Source organism: Neopsephotus bourkii, unplaced genomic scaffold (genome assembly GCF_033783945.1).
Source record: "Neopsephotus bourkii isolate Nb327-2 ecotype Australia unplaced genomic scaffold, CSIRO-AGI_Nbou_v1 NB_168, whole genome shotgun sequence".
Lineage (NCBI taxonomy): Eukaryota > Metazoa > Chordata > Aves > Psittaciformes > Psittacidae > Neopsephotus > Neopsephotus bourkii.
This window is the reverse complement of record NW_026900684.1, coordinates 14,689,513-14,712,968: the sequence shown is the minus strand read 5'-3', so window position 1 is coordinate 14,712,968 and position 23,456 is coordinate 14,689,513. Positions and strand designations below refer to the sequence as shown.

The 23,456-nt window shown below is 37.4% G+C and overlaps 1 protein-coding gene across 9 annotated transcripts in view; it reads left to right on the top strand.

The window, feature by feature from the left end:
* The window catches only part of RAPGEF2 (Rap guanine nucleotide exchange factor 2), a 191,829-nt gene that overhangs the window by 109,026 nt on the left and 59,347 nt on the right, over positions 1-23,456 (top strand). Inside the window, exons 1-2 of one of the 9 annotated variants that reach the window (XM_061373368.1) lie at positions 11,882-11,909; positions 12,769-12,806. The exons of 6 other annotated variants lie outside the window; for them this stretch is intronic. In XM_061373368.1, the coding sequence (XP_061229352.1) occupies positions 11,897-11,909; positions 12,769-12,806 (51 nt within the window). In that variant the 5' untranslated portion in view covers positions 11,882-11,896. Of the gene's footprint in view, positions 1-11,765; positions 11,910-12,270; positions 12,807-23,456 lie in introns of those variants that run through there. 2 more of the 9 variants (XM_061373358.1, XM_061373347.1) reach the window with 2 other exon arrangements.

Genomic DNA, 23,456 nt, shown 5'->3' with positions numbered 1-23,456 from the left:
CAGTTTAAAAGAATGTTGTCAATCTTTCAAACCTGTAAATAGCTGCAGCTTTTAATGTTCCTGATGATTATTAGGATTATCTAGAACTTTCATTCCAATGTAACTTCACTTAATAAAACAAAAAGTAACCCACAGAATCAATCATGAATATTCACATTAAAAAAAAAAAGAAAGCTTTCTTTTGGGAAGAAAGAATCAAATCTGAGTTAATTCGCCAACTCTAGGAAAATTATTTGATAGGGCAATGAAAAAGGAAGTGTGGGCACACTGAAAGCTTGACTTTATACAAGGATGTAAAGAATATGGAGAGATCATGGGGAAAAAGACCAGTTTTTTTAAACACCCTTGATCTTGGAAGTATTAATCAAGTCTTACAAAGGAAAAACTACAAACAGAAAAATTACTGGTATCCTAGTCAGGTACACTTGGTCATCAAAAACGTTTGGGGAAGAAGGATGTTTAAGGGGTTTAGCTTTAGAGGCTTGCATGAGTTGTAGCAGCTGAACCTATTCAAATATATCTAATTTTTGAACTCGATGCTAATTTAGTGTTCCCTCAGATAGTCCCTTTAGTCCCCCTCAGGAGAGGGGAAAAATATGAAAAGCAAAGAGAAAGGAAGCCAAGAAGGATCTGTTAAGTGGCATATGCCGAATGAAAGCAAAAAGGTCATCTTGCATTCTGTTCTTGTTTCTGAAACAAATTAATGTAAGCAAAAGAAATGGTAATTCAAAACATAATTGTACACACACCTAAATTTACATTGTATTGTATGGGAAGTAGCATGGCATGCCAGGGTGTTTTAATCACACTTTTACACAAATAATGTGTGTCTCTTTGCTCAAACAGATTTCTTTAGTTATAACAAATTTGGTATAAAATAATTTATTGTTTCTTTCTAGTGTTTATATTTGAAATAAAAGATACTGTATTGATTGTTCCATTAATTAAAAAAAGGGACTAGTTCTTAATGTCAAATGTGAGTGTCCTTTTACCAGGAATATTGTAGTTGCTTTTGTTAATTTACAAAATTCAGTCTGCAGTTTCAAAAGTGACTGTTTTTATTATTGCATGATGGTGATGACATATTCACAACGTGGAATGAGATTGATGCATACATCATACTAGGAAGTAGTACAAAATACTAAATATGAGTAGGCTGTGTATATAATATTTGAACAGACGTGGTAGTGCTAATTCCTGAACTGTGTAACTATGCTATATTACATAAAGCAGGTGTATTTTGAAGTGAGACACTGCAAGAATTGTGAGGTAATTTTGTCTGAAATATGAAATTCCTGAGATGACTTGGATGGTTCCCATTAACCATTTTTTTTTGCATAGAAGTTGGGTGTTCCTGTGTGGGAACATCCACTGGTAATGTAATAATGTCAATACATAATTCCCACCCCTGTGTTCTGTGGCAAAAAACAACCTTTCAGCCTTTCTTCTTTCATCTGTGTTGTAGTGTTAAAGTTATGTATTATGTTATGGATTATAGTTAATATATGTGCAATGCTATCATTTTATTTTGTGTAGCACCCGAAGCAAAACAAAATTGTTAGTTCATAATCCTTTCAGTAATGTCTTCTGGCAAGCTAATGCAAAATTAATGACATGCAGTGTGTTATTTACTCAACTTGCAGCTTCTGTCAGAGGATGTCTATTTTTATATATTACATCATCCCTGCTGCAGAACTCATATATCCATTGGGATTTACTGTTCTTCCATTCCCTTTGGAAGGGCTCACATTGATGTCATAACTGTATTTGTAACTGTGATTCAATTTGGAAATTCGAAGACAAACACTGAATCTATGAAGTATTTTATGCAACCGAAGTGTCAGTAATACTACCGAGTTTCTTGATTTTAGATATATTACTAGCACTAGGTCCTGTTTACAGCTTGTGCAGTTGCTAGTACTTTATGACCACACATATGTGAAACTTTGGTTAATGATAGCATAGATTTTCCAGAGTAGCATGACTTTTTTTGCTGTTACTGACTTGTGATGTACTATTTTATATTATATAAAAGATTGCTTTTCAGAGATGTAGGGCATAAAACTAAATGTGAGGCTTGTCATCAAAGCAGAGAGTTATTCATGCAGAAGAAAAATGAATTTTTTATAACTCTTTTCTAAACTGATTGTTGTATAATGTAACTTAATACAAATATTGGATTTCTACCACTTGAACTTCTTGAGGGAGATTAAAAGTCACACACTCTTGTTTTTAATTTTTTTTATAAGTAGGATATGCTCATTAGCGTAAGGTTGTTCATTTAGAAACAATGTTTGCCTATAAAGTGCATATGGGAAAAGGGATCTGCCTATGCATTATGTTTGTGAAATACCAATAAGGATCCGTTCGACATTGGCATTTCTATACAGATAAGCATCATGAGAGATAGTCCTAATGTAGACATTTGCCTGCTAAAGCATATAAAGAAGCTGTCAGTTCATTTTTCCGAAGCATCTGAGCCACTCTTTTGTAAGCTGTGCTTGATGTACTGACTTAAAGATAAAATGATTAGCATTAGGTGTCAATCTTTCCACAAAAGGTTTTCGTTAATTTTAATAGTGCTTTTGTATTTCATTTGAACCATTTAAATGATTATTTTGCTGAGTGAATTGCAAAGCTCTAAAAAATTAATTAAGTAGTACTTTAAATATCCTGAGCAACTAGGGAAGTATGTATAGAATTAAAACGTGGTAAGGTGGAATGTCTGAAGAAGACAAACAGCATCCTGGCTTGCATCAGAAATAATATGATAAGCAGGACTAGGGAGGTGATTGTCCCCTCCCTGTACTCAGCACTGGTGAGGCCACACCTTGGAATACTGCGTTCAGTTTTGGGCCCCTCACCACAAGAAAGACACAGATTCTGGGGCATGTCCAAAGAAGAGCAAAGAAGCTGATGAAGGGTCTAGAGCACAAGTTTGATGAGGAACAGCTGAAGGACCTGGGGTTGTTTAGCCTGAAGAAGAGAAGGCTCAAGGGGGGACCTTACCACTCAACAACTACCTGAGAGGACGTTGTGGTGAGGTGGGTGTCTCTTCTCCTGAGTAACAAGAATAGGACAAGAGGAAATGGCTTCAAGTTGTGCCAGGGGAGGCTGAGATTGGATATTGGGAAACATTTCTTCATGTAAAGGGTTGTCAGGCATTGGAATGGGCTGCTCAGGGAAGAGATGAAGTTACCATCCCTGGAGGTATTTAAAGGATGTGTTGTATATGTAGTGCTTAGGACATAGTTTCTTCATGGACTTGTCAGTGTTAGGTTAATATTTGGACTTCATGATCTTAAAGGTGTTTTCCAACCTAAATGATTCTAGGATTCTAGGTCCAGAAGGCTATTCTTACATTTTTTATTTTGTATTTGCAAATATTTTTTTTTCTTCCTTGGACAACTGGCATATGTTTGTTCCTTACTGTTGTAGTTATCAATTATGAGTGAAGTGGGAGGGAGAAAGACAAGACTGTTTCCTATGTATTTTGGTACGTTGATGTTATAGTCATGCATGATGGTTCTAGTAAAAACTGGAACCTGTTCCAACACGTTTAAACATGACACGAGTTTTAATGCATAAGTATGAAATAAGTTTAAGGAAGGAGATTATTAGAGGCAATGCAAGTGTTTAGTAATAACACAAGAATTGTAACCTGCAACTCCTGGCTTCTAGTCTGATGTCATGATCTTAAACAGTAAATTGTGGAAGTAATTAGAATGGTGATAGTAAATTAAATGTAAATTGTATAAACTTAGTTTAACATAGCTTGGATTTTCATTTGTTAGAAGCTTTGTGCTGCTTGTAGCTTTTTCTATGTGGAAATAATGGCATAATTCCTATTTGTGAATTCTTTTTTTATATTTTTTTTAAGAGGTGCCCCAGTTCCTTAAGACTAAACATTTCAGATATTGAAAACATGCTTAAGAAGTAAGGGAGTTGAGCAGGGTCTCAGAGATAGATCTTTAAGGTTGTATCTGGAATGCTAATTTAGTGGTGGTGGGTTTCTTGGGGTGAAAGAGAATGAGGTTCTTTGATTTCTTTCATAGCTGTGTTTGTTTAAAGTGAAGGAAATGCATTTGTTACAATGGTAATTGCACATTCGACATGGTTCTGCTTGTAAGCTTTTAGTTGAGACTTGGTAGCCCAAGTTGCATATACCAGGCTTCTCTCAAAGTGCTGTCACAGCTGTCAATGACGATGCAGCAATATCCATCATACTTTTCAGGTAGTTTTAGTCTTAAAATTTAAACAAAAATTTGTCTTGGCCAAAGGTGCTGGTTAGGAAAAAAGGTGGAATGATTTGTTTTATGTAAACACTAAGTAATCTGAGATAAAACCTTCAAATGTGTAGACCCTTTTTACCCTCTCTTTCACTGCCCTGTTAAGATGCTTATTTAGCCATACTCAGGTTGCTGTGAAGCAAAGTTGTTCTTGGATGTGAGGTTAAGAATTCTGGAGCACTTTTAAAATTCATGGTATTTGCACGTCTCTGATAGGAAGATTATTTTTTTTCTTTTTTCATAAAAATGCTTTTGTTGTTTCATGTAAGGTGTCAAAGTGTTAGCATTCTGTTGTATGAGTAATGGGTATGGGGAACTGGGCTTCAGTTTTGAACTATTAGCCTTAATTATCTTTGATTTTTCAGATAGAAAAGTTTCTACAGGCACCTGGAACAGCCAACAGATGTTATGGGTGTTGTTTAGGTGGCTGGCATACAAACTCTGTTTGCTCTATTTTGCATTGTTTGTATCTGCCTCTGTGTGTTTATGCACACAGTGCTAAAATGTAAAATATTTTTCCTCTTCTTCTTTTCATATCACTAAATTACATTCTCTGTGTCACACTTAAATGTTGCAATTTGGAGAGTATAAAGGCCTGTAGCTAACTGGTTTTGAAGTTTGCAAATGATCCATGGTACACTAAAGATCACCTTCAAAGTAAGCACACTGACAGCTTTTTCAGTAGTAAACTTGGAATATAAAACTGTGTAAAATCAAAGTATTAGGGAGACTCAATCTAGGAGGTGCACTTCCACCTAGTTTTATTTAGCACTTCTATACCTAGGTAACTGATCTTGTAAATGCGAGGGGAAAATGTAGTGTTAAATTTACAGAATGGGACATCCATTAATTGCTGGTACTTGGCTCCCTAATTTATTTGACTGGGAAAGAGGAGAGGGAGAAAGCATTTCTTAGAATTTTGTATTAAGGTCTCTCTACCTGAATGATGTAATGTGTTCTGACTTTTTTTCCTATCTAAAAAAAATTTGGCTCATTTTGCTTCCTAATTATTTCTAAAAACAAAAGACAAGTGAAGTTGCATGGGGTTTGTTACTGATAAAAGCAAAAAGTCTGGATAAATGATTTCTATACAGTTGCTAGAGCCAGAGCACAAAGCTCTCAAGGTATATTAGTGAATGGTGCATTACACAAGGGAGAATATGCAGGGCATGAGGTAAGAGTTCTCCAAAAAGAAAGTGATCTTATACTGGTAAACTGTTTTAGTGTTGAGTTTAATTTGCAGCCCCTAGAGTATGCTCTTTGGAGAGTCTCCTTGGATAAGACTGTGGCTGGAGACAAAAACAAAAGTTACTTCCTTACAACATATAATTGAATTGAATGAAAATCCTCTGTAACAGCAACCGGCCCTTTCTAAGTTAAACTTCCCCAAAATACCAGAGATAAGTAATTAGTTACCTCAGGACATGTCCAAATAAACATTCAAAAAGATGGACAGAAAGGTCTCAACATCAAATATGGTAGTAAAAATGACATATAATTTCCACCATTGTTTGGGGAATCTGGAAACCTAACTGGCAGAATGGAGGCTTCCTGTCGGTCCTGTTTAAGTCTGCACCTTGAACATAGTGATGAGTTTCAGATACTCCTTGAAGTTTCTAAAGAAGTTCAAGAAAAACTGTTAGCAAGTATATTGTATTCTCTTCAAATAAATACTCCCCCTCCACTGCTGCCAAAATCTCCTGATGAACAAATAAGCAACACAAAGCAACAGGAAACCAGCTAGGATTTAGAGAGGCTTGGAAAAAAATGGTTTTTTGTTTGGTTTTAATCCATTAATATTTAAAAATGAAACATTAAACGTTTGTTCCCCTGCTTTGGGTGGTCTCAGATTCATTCAGTTCCTTACCAGAACAATCATCCTTGCAATTCAAACATGTTAGAGTATTTCAGGTAACATGATTCCGTGGGGCTGGTAAAGAATGTAAGTCTGGAACGTGGGCAGTTGATAAAAGTCAGGGAGTTTTCTGAGGTAAAATCATGCCTTTAACAGTGCAGCAGTAGAATACACATGAAGGAGGTATGCATTTATCCAACTTCCATGAAGTTTTCCTGCATTATTATGTATTATTTTGGGATGCCTCGCATAGGTGAAGAGCTTGTGTCTCCAGATTCCTGCTGTGAAATTATTATGGACACAATGATAAGTGGGGTATTTTGTGAATATTTTTTTGTTTTGCTTTTCCTCCAAGACAGTGAGGTGATTTGTATCTCAGCAGTGAACCTCGTCCCAGCAGGTACAGATGTCAAGGTATCATCTACATCTGGTAAAGCAGCTTTGCTTGTCCTTTATGGCCAATATCCTCGTTCTTGACCTTGACAGAGTGTTCACTCTTTTGCTTTCAGGCTTTCCTTCACATTTTAAAAGCAGAAACCACATTCTCATGTTCTCTGATTAATTAGGACGTTATCTTTATCTCTTGTCCTTACACTAAAATGAGAAAATGTTATGAAGATTGGGGAAAACTGCATCTGTCTTGACAGTCTGCATTTTTTACACTCCTGCAGTACTGAAACAGTTAAAGAAATTAATCTATGACTGTTCTGCCAATTGAAGTCATTAAGATCTCAAATTTTAATATCTAATTTTTAATATTTAATAATGAAAATACATACTTTTAAAGCCATGTTATATGTGTTAAGGTTTAGGCTTACGTAAGTAATAACCCTTTGCTTTATCTAAAATCTCAGGTAAATCAGCTAAACATCACATGAAATGACTTCACAACCATGCACATTAAACACAATTTTGATCTTGCAAGTAAAATTTAATAAGTAACACCTTGTAAGTGTTGCAGGAACACAAAAGTTGTGTTGATCTTAATAGTTTGTTTATAGTAAAAGCAATCTTATGTTTAAAGCATAAATAAATACATTGTCCAGAGAGAAGTTTGTGTGCTCTGCTACTGTAGTGAGCCTTTGCTGAAGTTGCTCAAGCTAAGTTAGACCCACTGCGAATGGGACATCTTGTCACATTTGGGATGAATATCCATCAGTTATAGGTTTTCTTTGTGTCTGTTCTAACATAATTTTAAGATAATTCAATGGCAAGTATTTTAAATGAATACTATAACTTGCTCCTATTTTAAGTTGGATGGCAGGCAAGCAGAAAGCTGTACTGAAAACAGAGCTGTGCACAGAAGGTGACAAATGAGTCTGCCATCAAAGGAAAGATTGGCAGCCTATGGCACATCCACCCAGCTGAGGCAACAGCATGACTGCTCTGGGCTTGTCATTATTTTAAAGATCTGGATTATAGATTCATTTGCAGCATCAGATCAACAGAAGGGCGTTTGTTCAAATGGTCTGTAACATTAGTGAATGTGTTATCAAAACAGCACACACCGCTCCATTGTAACTGTTGCTTTGGTGTTGCTCATGGTGTAGTGAACATTACTATAATGATAATGCCACAGAATTATGAATAAAATTAAATTGGCAAATACTATTGCTTTATCCATGCGTTTTGGCCAAAGTGGTATTTTAGTCATTGAAAATCACCTTGGAGAGCAGATGTGGTAATTTTTCTTTATTCAACATAGTTTTATTTAAGGTTCTCAAAGTTCTTGAGAAAATGAAAATGTGACAGGTGTGTGTGGACCATCCCCTTTCTGCATTACCCTGATAAATAGGAAATTGCTAGCATGTGATTGGGTCACATGGCCAGAGATTTTAATTACTGGCAGTAAATTTGCCTAAATTCATGAGAATAAAACTTTTGGATTGTATGGGACATTTAAATGTATTGTAGCATTTGGAGTGAATTACTGTTCCAGATTTTTAGTGGTTTCAGTTGGTGTTTTTAAAGCTGATGTGAGCTTCAGATCATATTTAGCAATCTCTCTCACAAGGCCAGTGGGAGAGTGATAAAATGATAAAATTTAGAAGCATACTCCTGGGAGCTTAAGTTTTATGTCTGTAGTCCTGAACTGAAAATTAAGTCTGAAACCTCCATTTTTTTCCAGGTGAGGAGGATGGGAGGAAGCGAAGATACTTCGCTTTACTTTCCATAAAATTACGTACTACATTCCTGCACCTTTCAATTTAACTGTCTGTATTCCACTTGCACAACTGTGTAATATTCGTGTAATGGTCCCTTTGCTGTGAATCGTTTTGGGACATGTAGTGGTTGTGGGGTTTATGCCTTATTCTTTCATCTTTTTTTCTATTCCTTTGACTTCCTGCCACCCCCCGGTTTTCTAGCTACTGGAGTCACGAAGTGGCACTAAATTTGGTGACCTTACTGTGTTCTGTTGCCTTTTGTCTAAGTTTTTGAACATGAAGGAAATGATACTCTTTAGAATGTGCTTAAAGGGAAGGGGAAAATGTGCTGATAACTTCTGGTTTTGAGGTACTTCTGGAAAATAATGGGTTTTGCGTATGTAATCTTTATCAAATTTAAAGTACTCCTGTAAATAGGTACGAGTTAAGGTGACTGCTTAAAGTTGAAGATTTGAGGTAATCTGTTGCTGCAGATTTGTTGTTAACCTAAAAAGGTTTAATGCTCCAGTTGGCATCGACACTATTTAGGAAAATAGTATCATGGGGAGATTATGTTCTAGCACATGAAATAGTTGAGAGGCATTGCAGGCAGATGATACGTGGTGCTGAGATCTCTGCCATTTCTTACCTGGGATTCAGAATTACAGTTTATGAATCCTGAATCCTGTGAGTAGTAAAAGGATGTCCTAACATTTGTAGTTACTTTTGAAAGGTAATTTTTAACATTCTTAACTGTGCCTGCAAAGAGCTGCCAGCTGTCTTCTAAGTTCATTATTTTGAAAGCATCTGGGTATAGTCCATAATGTCCAGTTGTTGCATATCAGGTTTATTAACATCTCACATTAATGGCCTAAAAATATTTCAAAAAATTTCTTGATTTTTCTCAAAATTTAAGTCTAAGCACAGAATCCCTACATGGGTTTTGAAATGCACATGAACGCAAAGTTGTACTTAAGTTTCGTATAAACTATTCATACTTGTTTATGATAGAAACTTTCCAGGATACATTGTTCTGGTATCTTACACTGATTTAAATTCCATTCGTTCTTCACTGAAACATCTAACAGTTCACTGAACTTTTGTTTTAATTCTCTTTCTATGAAATATAATTTATATGGAATTATTTTCTGTACTGAGAATGGACAGTACTTAGTATCACAATGCACCACTGAACCTGAAAAGCGGTGGTGTTTGAGCAGGAAGGAATATGGAAATGGAATCAACCATTATTTCTTGCAATTATTTTGATTCACAAATTGCCTGTGAGTTGTGTTTTCTTCACCTAATTACATAAATAGCACTTTTTACATTTTTGACATAAAGAGGCTTTTTTTTCTGTTTTGGAAGCTACCAAGGATTTGAGGTTAATTTAAATTTTGTATTAATGTATGAGAGTCTGACTTAATTTCCTGAGAGGCAAGTAGGGGTGTATAGTAGTGACCAGCATAAATAGCAAGGAAGTATTTCATGGCACTGTCATCTAGAAGTTTTGACTTTTAGTACTGTTTTAGTGGTTTTATTTGCGGTTTTGTGTTACTCTTCAAGACTTACGCCACAGAAACCTAGGCTAGATTTTGGTTAAATGGTGCAGACCAACACAAGCTGATGCAGAGTAAGATGCATGTTGATAGTTATGTCTGTAATGAAGTTCAGAAAGTGGTGTGCTCCCTTCCTATGCTGGGGAGTTTCTGTCTTGGCAGAACTTAATTTTTCCTGACATGAGCGTAAAACACCACGCTCAAACTCTGCTTATGGTGTTAACCGCAAGGCCACCAAATCAGACTCAAGAGGGTTTTAATTGCTTTCTCAACAAGGAGTATTTTTTAATTTTGTACTGGAGAGGGTTTGTCTGAGCTTCCTAGAATGAATAACTTCCACTGCTTCTGGTCAGCACTTCATCAGAAAATTGATTGTGCTCAGCATTAGACTGTTTTACAAGGCTTAAGCATAATTTAACATTTTAAAATCAGCTGTTGGTTGCCCTGGCACAATACAATTGCAGCAATTCTAAACTAATTTTTGTAATTCAATTGTTTGAAGAGTAACTTATCATTTAGCATATACTAGAAGACCAAGGGCACAAGTGTCATTGAACTCTCATAAGTTTAAATATATTACATTTCAAATGTGGTGTGTACGAAATGGTGTCCTTAGAATAGCTGTGCAAAAAATAGACCAGATATTTCATGATCTTTTCTTTCCTTACTAGATCATTTCCATTAATTTTTATGGCCTCATTTAATAGCAGTCATTGCTAGTACCAAAAGAAATCACTGTGCAACAAACTAAACTCATTATCAGTGGATAGGCTATTCTGGTGGAAGGCAGCCGCAGCTTGTATGTCATAGTATTCTGTAGTATTCATTCTTTTTCCTGTGTGTTTATGCCTGTGTAACAACTTTTAACGTCTTTTTTTTTTTTCTTTGTGTTCTTAAAAGAAAAAACAAACAAACAATCCCCAATTTTGAAGTTACTTAAAGCACAGATGATCTCTGATTTTAAAGTATGTGTTATAAACCACTGTCCTGAATTGGAAGCCTAATGGAAGATTGGCATGTCCTGTATACCCTGGTGTGGTTTCCCCTGTGTCAAGTGACTTGAATTCATGGCATTTAAGACGTACATTGCATAGGGCTGCCAATTAGTTTATTGCTTGAGCATGTTTCAGCTCCTCTGCAGTATGTGGTTGCCGGTATAATATGAGAAGTGGTATAGGGTAAATGGGAGTGACTGGGGAAATTTCTGAGTACATTCAGTGAAGGAAATTATAAAAGCCGTATGTATGTCTATCTCTTCCAGCTCTTGCTTCCCCATTTTTAGTGGAATTTGTGTATTCAGTGTGCAGGGAGAAGCAGGAGCTATATTCAGAAAGACTTCAAATGATGTGTTAAAGGGTTTTGGACTTTTATCTGTCACAGCCCATGGGTATCTGTGGCCTGCATAGTGGCAAAGCTGCTGAAAATCTGAGAGCTCAAGTGCACTGTTTATAAATACTTGATAACAATGTTTACAGCTCTGCAGCAGCACTCTTTTGGGTGTGGGGAAAAAGGAGGTGATGTCAAACCCTCTGCTTTATCCACATCTTCATGAAAAGTCGTGTTCAGCTCAGGATTTGGCGAGGTAAAGGTGGGTCTTTATTCCCACCCTGACTTCAGTAATATTCTTAGGAACCAGCAGGGAACGGATCCCTCCCCTCTGGGGCTGCCTTGATCTTCAGAGGCTGATACCAGATACAGGCAAGAGCTTGCTGTTTTATCTGCATTGTCCATCTCTACCTTAATGAGTGAAATGGTTAACTATACGAGTGGGTGAGCCTCAAGGAATGTATCTTCCATTTGACTTGAATATTTCGGTGGATAAAGGGTGAGGGAGGGAGAGGAGAGAGAGAAATCCACTTACATCACTCGAACTGCATTGAGTGTGTGCCTGTGTGCAGGTTAAGAGACAGACTACAGTGTCTTTGCTTTCTGCAGGAAGCAGCAATGCCGTTTGTATCCTAAGAGGAATTTTTTATTTAGAAAAGGAAGCATTCTTTCTACCCAGGAAATGGCTTTCCTTGTGCGTTGCTATGCCAACTGCCTGCAGCCATGGTCTTCCAAAGTAAGCACAATAACGTAATTATATTGGCGTATTGCATTCAGACTCATGATTCTCTGGGCTTTTGTGTGTGTGTAACTGTGTTGTATTTTTATTGCTGACTCTTTGGGCAGTAGACATGCTTGTCTTGATTGCGGGGAACAGGCATCATAAAATTAAATGTCCATCAATGTCATGCTGCTGAGATTAATTGTGCAAACTTGGTTAGCTGAGTGGAACAGAGATCACTGGTCACTACTCTGTCAGCATCATTAGCAGCCAGGGGAGGAGGTCCCTGTTTGCGTGCTCTGCCCAGATTTTGGGGGAGTGGAGGGTAGTGGTGGAGCGGAGGGTAGTGGTGGAGCGGGGGGGAGGCTGCGTGTGTGAGTGTGTGATTGCAAATGAAACAGGAGTATTAACAATGCTTGGCTGAATGCTGGAGGCTGGTTCCTGCACCCTGACTAATATAATACTGTATTAAGCCTTTTTGAGGGAGTCTCTGTGCAGTCAGCCATTTTAGCTTTTTTCCTCCTTTTTCTTTTCTTTCCATTCCTCAGGCTTAGGGAATGGTTTTGTTCCCCTGGATGAATGCTGGATAATGTAGGGTTTCATCAGACTCTGTATGTCTTGACACGCTTAGACTTTGTGTTACAAAAATGGAGACTAACGCTGTCGTTTGGATTGCTGCTCTGCACTACAAGTGTGAGGGGGGTTTTGAGCTTACCAGTAGTGACACTTTTAGCTCCAGCTTGGTTTCACCCCCTCCTCCTCTTTTTAATTTAATGCTGTAGAGGGTGACTTGCCATCCATAAGAAATTGGTACATGATGTGTAAATTCAGTTCAGTTTATGTTTCTTCATTATGAAACCACTTGCAATCCCAGCTAACCATGGAGTTATGGGCCAGCAGGAGAAACACTCAGTAAGTATTGCGAATTCTGCTTGTTCTGTCAATAACCTGTCATGGGCAAACTGCATGGAGGTTGAAACTGCTTGTCGTCCTGCTTGTGGGCTTTCCTGCTTGTGAGTTTAACAGTGGGTTTTGAGGGAAAGCTGTACCTGCTGTGGCATTAGCGTCGGTGGCTGTATTTAAGATTGTTTTTAGCTTAGAAAAGGCAAGTCTGTAGGTTCATTTTGAATGTTAAAAATTGATTGAAAAAATGCTGGCATACCTTAATTGAGCAAGAAGCCATGAGCATTCTGTTAAAATCAGTATGCATTTGTTAAAACTTTAAAGAAATCTGCAAACTCTATAACAAGTGATATAATAGTAGGTGGTGATAAGAATAGATTTCTCCTGCCTAGTGTATGGTACTTGTGTGCTGTTGCCTTGTAGCATGGCATTTAACATCTGCGATACACTTATGCTGAAAATGCAGAAACTGTTAGTAAAACATGGAATGAACAAAAGGCGTAAGTGCTGCTGCTTTCTAATTGATCCCATGAGTCAGCTACACCTTTGTCATGCTTTAATCCCATAGGCTGCCTGTGTTTATTGTTTGGAAAAAATGCATTCATAAGCAGAAGAGCAAACATTATTTAAAAAGGCCTCGGGTGTCAGGAATTAGATATTTAGGTTTTACACGATAAAAAGATTGTAGAAGTGTAGATTCTTACTGCTCAGTTAACACACTTAAATCTTCATTCCAGCTTTTACTTGGTCCAATATAATTTTCAGTCTTACAATTGGTTTCTTGGAAAAATATTATTATATATGTTATGTGCATACTGCGTATGTTTAGAATGTGCATGGGAGTGTGTACAGTATGTTCAGCATATACAGCTGAGAACTGTAAATATTGGGAAGATGTGATAGCAGGAACTTTTTAAAGGAGGAACATTTTCTTCAAGAATTCAGTTAGATTGTGTAGAAATATGGAAGCTAACCTAGAAACATTTCAGAATGTGTCTAGTGGATTTTTCTTATGCATGCAACAGACATATCACATTTTCTTGTAGACTCTTCCTTCCTCCCCTTTCTTAATTACATTCTGAGTATAAAAGGAGTTCATATTACCAAATCATTTGCTGCTCATGAAGTATTTAAAACTGAATCTAAAAAATAAATAAATGAAATTAATTTCCTTCTGAACTCAAGTAGTGAAGAACTAGAAATAGAATAGGATACCTTGAATTTGCAAATAGGAATAAAATGAGAAAGCTGCATAATTGTTGGTTTTTCCTTCTCTTTGTACTCTTCAAAGGATGTTGTTGAAAAGTTCTAGACTGATTCTGATAAGCCAACAAGTCTAACTGATGTAAGGAAAAATATTGACCAGGTATTTTAGAGACACTATGTTGCATGCTCTGTCATATTTTAGTTGTATTACTTTGAGTTAATTAAATTGTAGAGATGCAGGATTAATAAAAGGGAAAAGATCAAAGTATTGCTTTACAAGAAAATTAGTTTACCGTAGAAATGTCCACATATATGTAAGAGAAATATTTGACACAGGGCTGGCACACAGTTGCAGAATTTGCATGAGCAAAAGGCATAGTTTAGAGTTTATATAGAAGTTTAAGATGAAACTCTTAGAACACAACATAGCTCAGTGAAAAACACCATTTTGGCAATGAAACTTTCCATGCTTGCTCTCCAGGTAGAAGTTATTTTGCTTGGAAAATGGGACCAAAAGATGTGAATTTTTCACAGTATCACAGTATGTTAGAGATTGGAAGGGACCTCAAAAGATCATCTAGTCCAATCCCCCTGCCGGAGCAGGAACACCTAGATAAGGTTACACAGGAACGTGTCCAGGCGGGTTTTGAATGTCTCCAGAGAAGGAGACTCCACAACCTCCCTGGGCAGCCTGTTCCAGTGTTCTGTCACCAGATAGAGAGGAAAGGCAAGCTTGGAGTTTCAATGTATATAGACTTTGTCTAGCTTTGTCTACAAGGTAAACTTACTGAATTAGTACTTTTTGTGATGTGTTATTTTCATTTTAGTATGTTCCTAGAATCCTAAATCTTTTCTTGGTATGTGACTTATGTCAAGGAGAAAGCCTCAATTACTTCTGTGACATCCCCACCTAGAGTCTCGCAGCCTGATTTGTTGGGACAGTCTGGAATTGGATGCAAAAATCTCTTGTGCAAGGCTTCCCAAAATTCTGTGAATTAATTTTAGTTAATGCTGTTAAATCTTAATTTCACATTAGCTTAGTTAGGGAATGAGGGATGTAGCTTAAATCTACTGTTCTGTGAAAATGGTATGCAAACTGGCCATTATGTTCATCATGGCGAAAATGAAGAGAGGAAAAGTAAGAAATTGTGTTGTGCTTCCTACATTATTTAATATAAGAAATAAAATCAGAAGCATCAGTCAAGTGTGCTGCTCCTACATACTTCATGTTTTATAAATGGGAAGAGTCTGAAGCAGTGCTATGGACACCTATTTGAAGGTCATGTTGATCTATTGGTGGTGCTCCTTCATACACAGCTGTTGTCATCTGCTGGACGGGGAGTATGATTTGGGTGAAAGATGGCAAAGAACTGTAAGCTGGATTGTTGCAAAAGTTGTTCTGCTTCGTTTTTGTATTTAGTGTACTTAACTAGATTTTGTGTATTTCACTAGGTTTGTTCTGTTTGCCTGTGTCCTTGCTGGTTTTGAGAGTCTTCTCAACAAGCTTTGTAGTGCATTCATTATAATTTTCATTACCTTAGATGTTAGGAGGCTGAGTGATGTTTCAAAAAAAAAAAAAAAAGAAAAATGTTGCTTTGTAGATGTTGAAACAACTATCCCTTGAAAAGCTTCACACATTGCATCTTATACCTGCTTTATTATGTGAAAAAAGAATCACGTGAAAGTCTAGCGCAAGAAGGTTCCCACGGTAGGCTGGGGCCTTCTAAAATGTTATCTTTCTGTCTCATTTCTCCTGTGCCCTTCCTTGCATGTGGTGTTTGTAGGAACTTTAGTCAAGGTCATTAAAAAAATAAAATTGACAGGTAAAATGTGACTCGAGATGCGTAGCTTTCATGAGTGTGCAATGATTAACAGCTCATGAATTGCAGAGTACTTTGGAGTGACTTACTCACAACCTTTAAGAAAGTTGAAGTTACGTTTTTACTCTGAGTGTTATTGAAATAAAGTTTGCTAATAAAGGATATTTTTCACTGCCAGCCCAGTGACTGTCCTTTAGTGATCACGTAGGTAGTATTGCAGTCTTTTGGTGTACTTCACCTGTCTGGAATTACTGGAAAACATTAAAAGCGGCAAGTCAAATCCTTGGCTTGTTGTTACTCTATTTTAGTTCACAAAGATCTGTGGCACAGTGCTAGGTGCTCCCTCACTCCCAGGAATGAGAAGGAAGTGAGTGGTATTTTGAGGAACAGTCTTGAGTGGGAATTGTTCAAATAAACTTGTTCTAGTTTGATACGTAGTAAGGTACTGGCTAGCTTGCTTTCCTAAGAAATCTAGGACTGTACAGAATAAGCATAATTTTCTGTTACTGGAAGAGGTCATCCATGTTATTTTATAGCTCAGACAATAAACGTAGCCACAGATAGTTATTTGTCCTTTGAATGAGCTTTGCACAGCACGAATAACACATGGAAAAGAGGTGTGATTTTGTGATCAGGTGGCTACACTTGGAAGGCTTTTATGTGTTTATATATATATATCTGGAAAAAAAATAGATGTAAAAAAAAGAATTCCAACTAAGTAGTAACCTGTTGGCTACTGCAGCTGCTGCTGATGGTGATTTTGTTCATTTTAATAAATTACATTGCAGTGGGACTTGATACAGGTTTTTTTCTGATTTTGTTAGGCACCTTTATTTTTATCATTTATTGAAACCAGTTTTCTGGTTTGGCCCCTTCTGATTATTCCGTTTAATTTATATATTTTGAAAGAAATATCCTGTCTGAAGGCCAATAAAGGAGTTATGGATTTTTCATATGATTAGGAATAGTGTTTCACCTCTTCATAGGTGCATTATGATACAGTCTTTAATTACATAACCATGTATCTTCCATAAGATTCTTCTCAAGATGGATAGCTCTGGTTTAATGAGAAGCTGTTTGATACTTTGGGCCAGCTTCATTGCTCAACAAGCCAGGTTGTGGTTTAGGCATGCTAGTCAAGTTCTACTCGGAAGATGAAAGTATTTTCTTTTTTCTTTTGTGACTTTTTAAGGTGCTTGTCAGCCAAGTGTTAATGTGATTCATTAAAGTAGTGCAGGGGTGGCATTGTCTTAATTTTTCAGATAGCTCTGCTGAAGCAAATATTTGGCAAAAAATAAGGACAGAATTCTGAGAACTTAAGATGCTCATTCCTCAGGAGAGCTAGACATAAGTAAGTGTTAAAAGTATGGATTTTATTAGTTTAATTTCTGCATATTGGCCCAGTTGAGGCACCCACGGCCTGATGATTATTTGAAAGGTTGATTTTAAGTGACTTGCCTGGCATCCTACCAGAGATCTGTGGTGGAGCCTGGCTAAATTCCTGTTCTCCAAGACAACATTTAATTGCAGATTTTTCTCAAAAGCTTATAAATGGCAAAATTTGGGTCATTTCATAGGAATGACAGTGAAAGCATTAGCTGCCTGCAGAGATGGCAATGAAAGCATCCTTGGCTCATAGGACATGTACTGCCATCTTTCTGTTACTGTTTCAAGGCCTGAGGATTGCACAACATATTTAGGAGAAAGGAGGAAAAGATGAAAAAAAAAAAAAGAAACCATACCAAAAAAAGCTACCACCTCTATGTATTTTGTGTGTGTGTGCACACAAAAGTGCTTCCTCTAGCTTCCTAAGAAGTACCTGAATTTTTTTCAGGTCAACATAGGTAGTTGGCGTAGATGATCTCACAGTAGGGCATTTGTTCAGCAAGTTTATGAAGTAGGAAAAATTCAGGCTCCATAATGAGAATTGTGACTAACATAATCAGTATTGTTGGTTCTGGTTTACATAACAAAGTGCCCAAATCTAGTGGTGGTATTGGAGTGGTATTTATGATGGAGCACCTGGAAACGTGTCATTTGCAGTCACAATACAGATTTGAACCTGAAAAGGAGAGTCAGCTTTTTCCAAAATGCTATTTTGAGACCAGCAGAGAAATGCTGTTGATCATTACTGAGTTCTTGGCACTCCTTCCTTATCTTCAGCTGAAAATCCAGCTGAAACTGAGGGCTGCTGATACCCAACAGGAAGAAAAAAAATGAAGAAAAAAATCCCACAAAAATAAGTAAAATAAAATACATGCAATCAAAAAGCCAAACATCAAAAGAAAAAAAATCTCATAAATGCTTTAAGGTACTGTTGATTTGCTCCTGATCGTACAAGTTAATAAAGACACAGGAATAATAGAAGCTATAAAAAAGCAGAAGATAATGGATTGTGTTGTGCTAAGTAGCATAGGTTAAAAAAATCAGGGAATTAGCAATGTGTACATAGAGTAACATGAAGTCCATTGTAACTGGGAGCAAGCACAGTCACGTAAGGAAATCCTGTGCCTCAGTGTCTAGAGTTGATTCTTTCACCTGCAAAATATTTGCACTCCCTTGTAGAATACTGGCTCAGGAATTTTAACAGTGGTACATATGCTTGAGCTTTAAACAATTTCCAAGTGACATAAACGTGACAGTTTAGCAAATGGACCTCTAAAAATATCCCAATAAGATGAAGTCAATTAGGTTTTTGGAAACTTCATTTTTAGTTATTTAAGGAAGGAAATCTCAGATAGTGATATGCGAAGAAATAGTTGTGGCTTATCAGTGAATTAGAAACCACTGTCAGTAGTCTTGCTTGGTTTTGCAGTTGTGGTTGTCGCTGCTGGGACTACTACAGTATGCAAAAGCAAGGGGAAGTGTCTTATGTTCTGGTTCTGCTACTGAAATGACCTGAAGCTTATCTGTAAAATACTTCTATACTTGATAGGTTTACAGCTTGTCTGCAAAATCAGTGAAATATCAAAAGATAACTGCACATGATCTAACAATATGAGCATTAGGAACCATGATTTCTAATTTCTGAACTAGAACTTGATAAACAAACTATGTTCAGACCATCAGATCTCTGGGATAATGAATGACGTTGGCACTGGAAACTCTTCAGTATAATTCATTTAAGCTTATTTAAAGTTTGTTTTTCTTCAGCTGTCTTAGCTATTTTTTTATTCCTTAGTGTATTCTAGGCTTTAAATTGCTACAGATTGGTTCTTAACAGCATCCTTGATGTTTGAAAACCTTAACTAATTTTACTAACCCTTTCATGAATACACAGTGGCGTGATTTTCATCTGAATGAAATAAATACATACTTTTCAGGATCTCAGGATTATTTTATTAAAGTCCAGTTTAGATTTTTGATACCTTAGTTGCAACAGCAGATGCATAACCAGACTATTAATTCTTTTAGCTTACTATTAATAATGTATTCTTGTTAGCATTCTATGCATTTAAAAATTAATAGGAGTGATACTAGCAGAAAGAAAAAAAACCCTTGATTGTAGGGTATTTCAGGAATTCATGCAGGTGAGGGTAATACTGAGGCAACGTTTCCAGTGTTCTTATTGCCAGTGAATGAAAAGTACTACTGACTGTGAAGACCCTACATGAGAAGTATAGTTAATGTTAAGGATTTGAGAAAAATGACATACTAATTTCTCAAGATTTACCCTTGATGAAAGAACCATGCACCTGCCACACTTTATTTTCATATTGTAATTAAGAGAGCTTGGTAGCTGTGGTGCTAGAGAAGGGTGGGATGTCCCTGCATGTCTGCAGGAGTTTTAGGATTCTAACCTCTGCATGCTTTATCTGTTAGTCTGCTACTGAAATTTAACTGCACTCGTACGATATCCCAGTGCTGGCTGGTTGGTGGTTCTTCCAATTTTGTCGGCTTGCCAGTAGTCTTTTTTGCTGTTCATTTTGAGATGGTGATGATTCAGCTGAGAACCACAGGGAAAATAAAATACTGAAGGGGTCCCTGCTCAGTGGGTTGCTTGTGAAAGTTGATCGTATGCCCAGGAGCTCGAATTTATGAGTGTTTGTCATCCTTCCCAAACCTGCATTTGTATGGTGATGCTAGAAGGGCAGATAGAGGACAACAGATTGCAGTGCTTTCATGTGGGTGATGCTGAAGGTAAATAGCCTTATGTTAACATAGCACCTGACCCAAATAGTGCTGCTACTTAGTCCCTAATACAACTGAGATACAGTGGTGGAGATGACCTATTGACTTTTTTTCTTTTTTTCTTGGAAAAGATGAAGGATTACAGTCAATTGCATTTGGTGAAATAACTGGAAGATAGGATGAAATTTTGTGTAAGTGTTGCTTGTAATTTACACTTGTGATGCTGGACTTGCTTCTTAGGCTGGTGCAATATGGAAGTATGCAAGAATGTGGGTCCAGCCTTTGGCCTTTGGCCCAATGCCCTTACTTGTCTTTTGGGGTTGGTATCACTGCAGATGTGAAGTATTTAGCTAACCTGGCATTCTCTACTTATCCTAACTTTAAGCTGGTCAAAAAGCTAAAAATACGGGCAGCAGTCTTCTTGTGATCCATGGTCTCCATTGCAAATGTTGGAGCACAAAATCCAAGCATGCTTAGTTCCCTTTCCCTGAAAAGTGAAAGAAGATTTTCCTTACTGTGGGAGTAGTCTGATCATACAGCTTGGACTGGCTAGTTTTCTGGCCTTTCCTGAGTCCTGTGTTTAGGCAGGCAGATTGATGTCTCATATAATATGCCATTTCTACAAAAGCCTGTCTGGAGTGCCTTAAAGAGGCATACAGTAGTTTGACCTGCTACAAGTTCCATAGTTCCCATGCTTTGCAGTCCCTGTGCTGGTTAGTTGATGGGGGTGTGAGTCCCCCTCCTTCAAATCAGAAGGGCTTTCTGATTTTTGCTTACATGTTGCCCAAGTTCCAGTTTAGTAACAACTGTAAACAACAATAGATATCTCTGAACCATTTGACACAGAGTGAAGTTTTTTGCCTTGAATATGAAGATGGTTGTGACTCTCTACAGTCAAATATATGCATACCTCCACGACATTTGCAGCTTGTAAGGGAATGACACTTCTCCTTTGGACCAGGAATATGAAAACTGGTTTAACTCCAGCCTTCTCTTTCAGTCCCAGCTTTTTAGCTTGAATCAAGAGCCAATTGCGTTTAAAAAATAGAAGAAAAGCATGTAAGTTAGGATGCAAAGAAATGCTAAGTATTATGTTACAGCTGCATTTAGTATCTGTTAATAAGCTAACAAGTGCTACAGCAATAATGAAATGGAGTTCCATGGTGCACTTGTAACTTTCTACCTGCAGATAACTTGCTTCAACTGAACGAGAGTTGGCTGGAGACCAAAATACTGATGTTTGGTAGCAGTAATGCATCTCATGGTAACTACAGTTACATGATCTTCAGAGCCCTATGGACAACTAGGAGCCACATTGTAAGCCCAGACAATAGCCCAGTGGTCAAATTCCTCAACCTGTGATTTATTTCACTCAGTCTATAAATATTGCCTCATTTTATCTGAGTGCAGCCTGTCAGCTTGCTTGCTGACAAGCACAGGCGCTGTGAGCTGGGTCATTTGGACACACCAGCTGGGTAGGATTTATTAGTTTATAGCTTGAATCCAAACTGTGACTTTGCAAGTAAGAAAAATGGATTAAAGCTGCTTCTTTTTTTCTCCTCTAAAGAATGATTTCATAAAAATGACGTCTTGCTATTTTGTAGGTCTGCTCCCTTTGTGTATTTAGTCATGTTGGCTTGCTTTATAGTTAAAAATAGGCTTTTACTGTTCTGTGCTGCTGTTACCCCTGCAGAGCCAGGAGAATGGGAGCTGGGTTGTGCTCTTAGGACTCCATCCACAGCATTGTTTCTTAAATGCCTATCTGCTGTTGCATGCCTGCCAACCTAACGAATACTGTGGAGTTACATTAGTGTCAGGAAGGTGGGTCAGATCCTCTAACGTGGGATGATTTCAAAGGGTGTGGTAATGCCTGAGAGAGAGGATGTGGCTGCAGAATTAGACAATAAATTTAATATTGGTAGTGGGATTGATGGCTTGAAAATGGGGTGATGAAGGACATTGTACCTTGGTGGAGGGGTGGGAGGGGAGAGGGAGGGAAGGAGAATCCATTACTGATTTTTGGGAAATTTAAACTGAATTGTGGGAATTATTTCTTAGCTAGCTGTATTTTAGCTTTGCTGAACCATTATCGCTGTTCTCATTTTAACCCAAACACATTTTCTGTGCTCTTGACTTGCTTTTTCTTGTACGTAAGTAGTTAAAAGTTCGTCAAAGCCTGCATTGTACATTGCCTGCCTCTGCTGCTTCTCCATTCAAGGTACAGCTTGACCTCTAAATCTTAATGTATTCATGATAACAAGCTAGGAAAATAAAATATTCCAAATACTTGGCAGGCAATAGCTCTTTACTCTTCTAGATTGCTCAGGAAAGAGCCAGATGTCAGACTTGGATGTATCTCCCTGGTGTGCTTGCCTTTTCAGTTTTGACCCACATCACCAGTGGATTTTTTTACTTAGGTTTTTTGGCCTTTGAATTAACAGCTGGCTGTAGAGGGATTTTGTTTGAAAGATCCATAAATAATATAGAAGATCTTTTTTTCTATTGTCCTTGCTTTTTAAGGAGCTATGAGGAAAAGGAAATGCATGAATTTATGGATTTGGGAGCCTTCATAAAGTTTCCTACTTAAATAATTAACTTTGCATCTGGAAGTGGTTGTCCACTGGATTTTTTTTAAGGCAACAGGGAAGACTCGTACTGATTCTTTTAGAAGTGAAGCTGTTCACAGCTGTAGGAGCAGAATGAAAAACAAACCAAAATTAAAGCATTCTTACTTTCTGTTAATAACTGTAGAAGTTGGTATGCTAAGTGTTCCCCTCCTTACCTGTTGGCATGTGACTTCTGTGGTCTGACTCCAGTTTCTGTCCTATTCAGTCTTGCTTGTTTTCAAAACACTCAGTTCTTTTAGTTGATAATGGGGTTTTTTTCAGCTTCATGGGAACGCGAGTGTTTTCTTGCAATTCAGTGAAAAGGATATCAGATATTTCTGTTCAGCAGAGGTCCAAGGTCCCCAACTACAGCTGCTATTCCTAAATAAATGGATACTAAAGCACACTTTCACAAACAGCGGCATGCATGTCAGCAGCAGTATACAGAAAATCTAGTTATCTGCCTCTTTCCTGTTGAAGGAAGAGGTTGTTTAGACAGCTAAATGTCACTCCTACACCTGCCACTTCCACTAGCGTTGTACATTCCTATTCTTTCTCTGATGATGGTACCCAGGGAAAACTAAATTTAGGAATTCCTGAGTTAGAGTAATATGATTGTTTTGTTTTTAAGTGGAGGTTCAGTGTTCCAGCTGGGGTTTTATTCATTAAGCACACAGAGATAGCATGTTTAATGCAGTAAATAGTTAAACTGTCTACCCCTTATATAAAAGAAATTAACCTTCTTAATCTCTGGCAGCATGGAGTGTTATAGCAAAGACTGTTCTAGTGCTGTCATAAACCAGCAGTTAGGTTTTTACTCTTAAATTTTCTGGTTATTGAAAGGTGACCTTGTGCAGTAGGTGATGCATGTGCACACATCCTGGGTCTATAGCTTG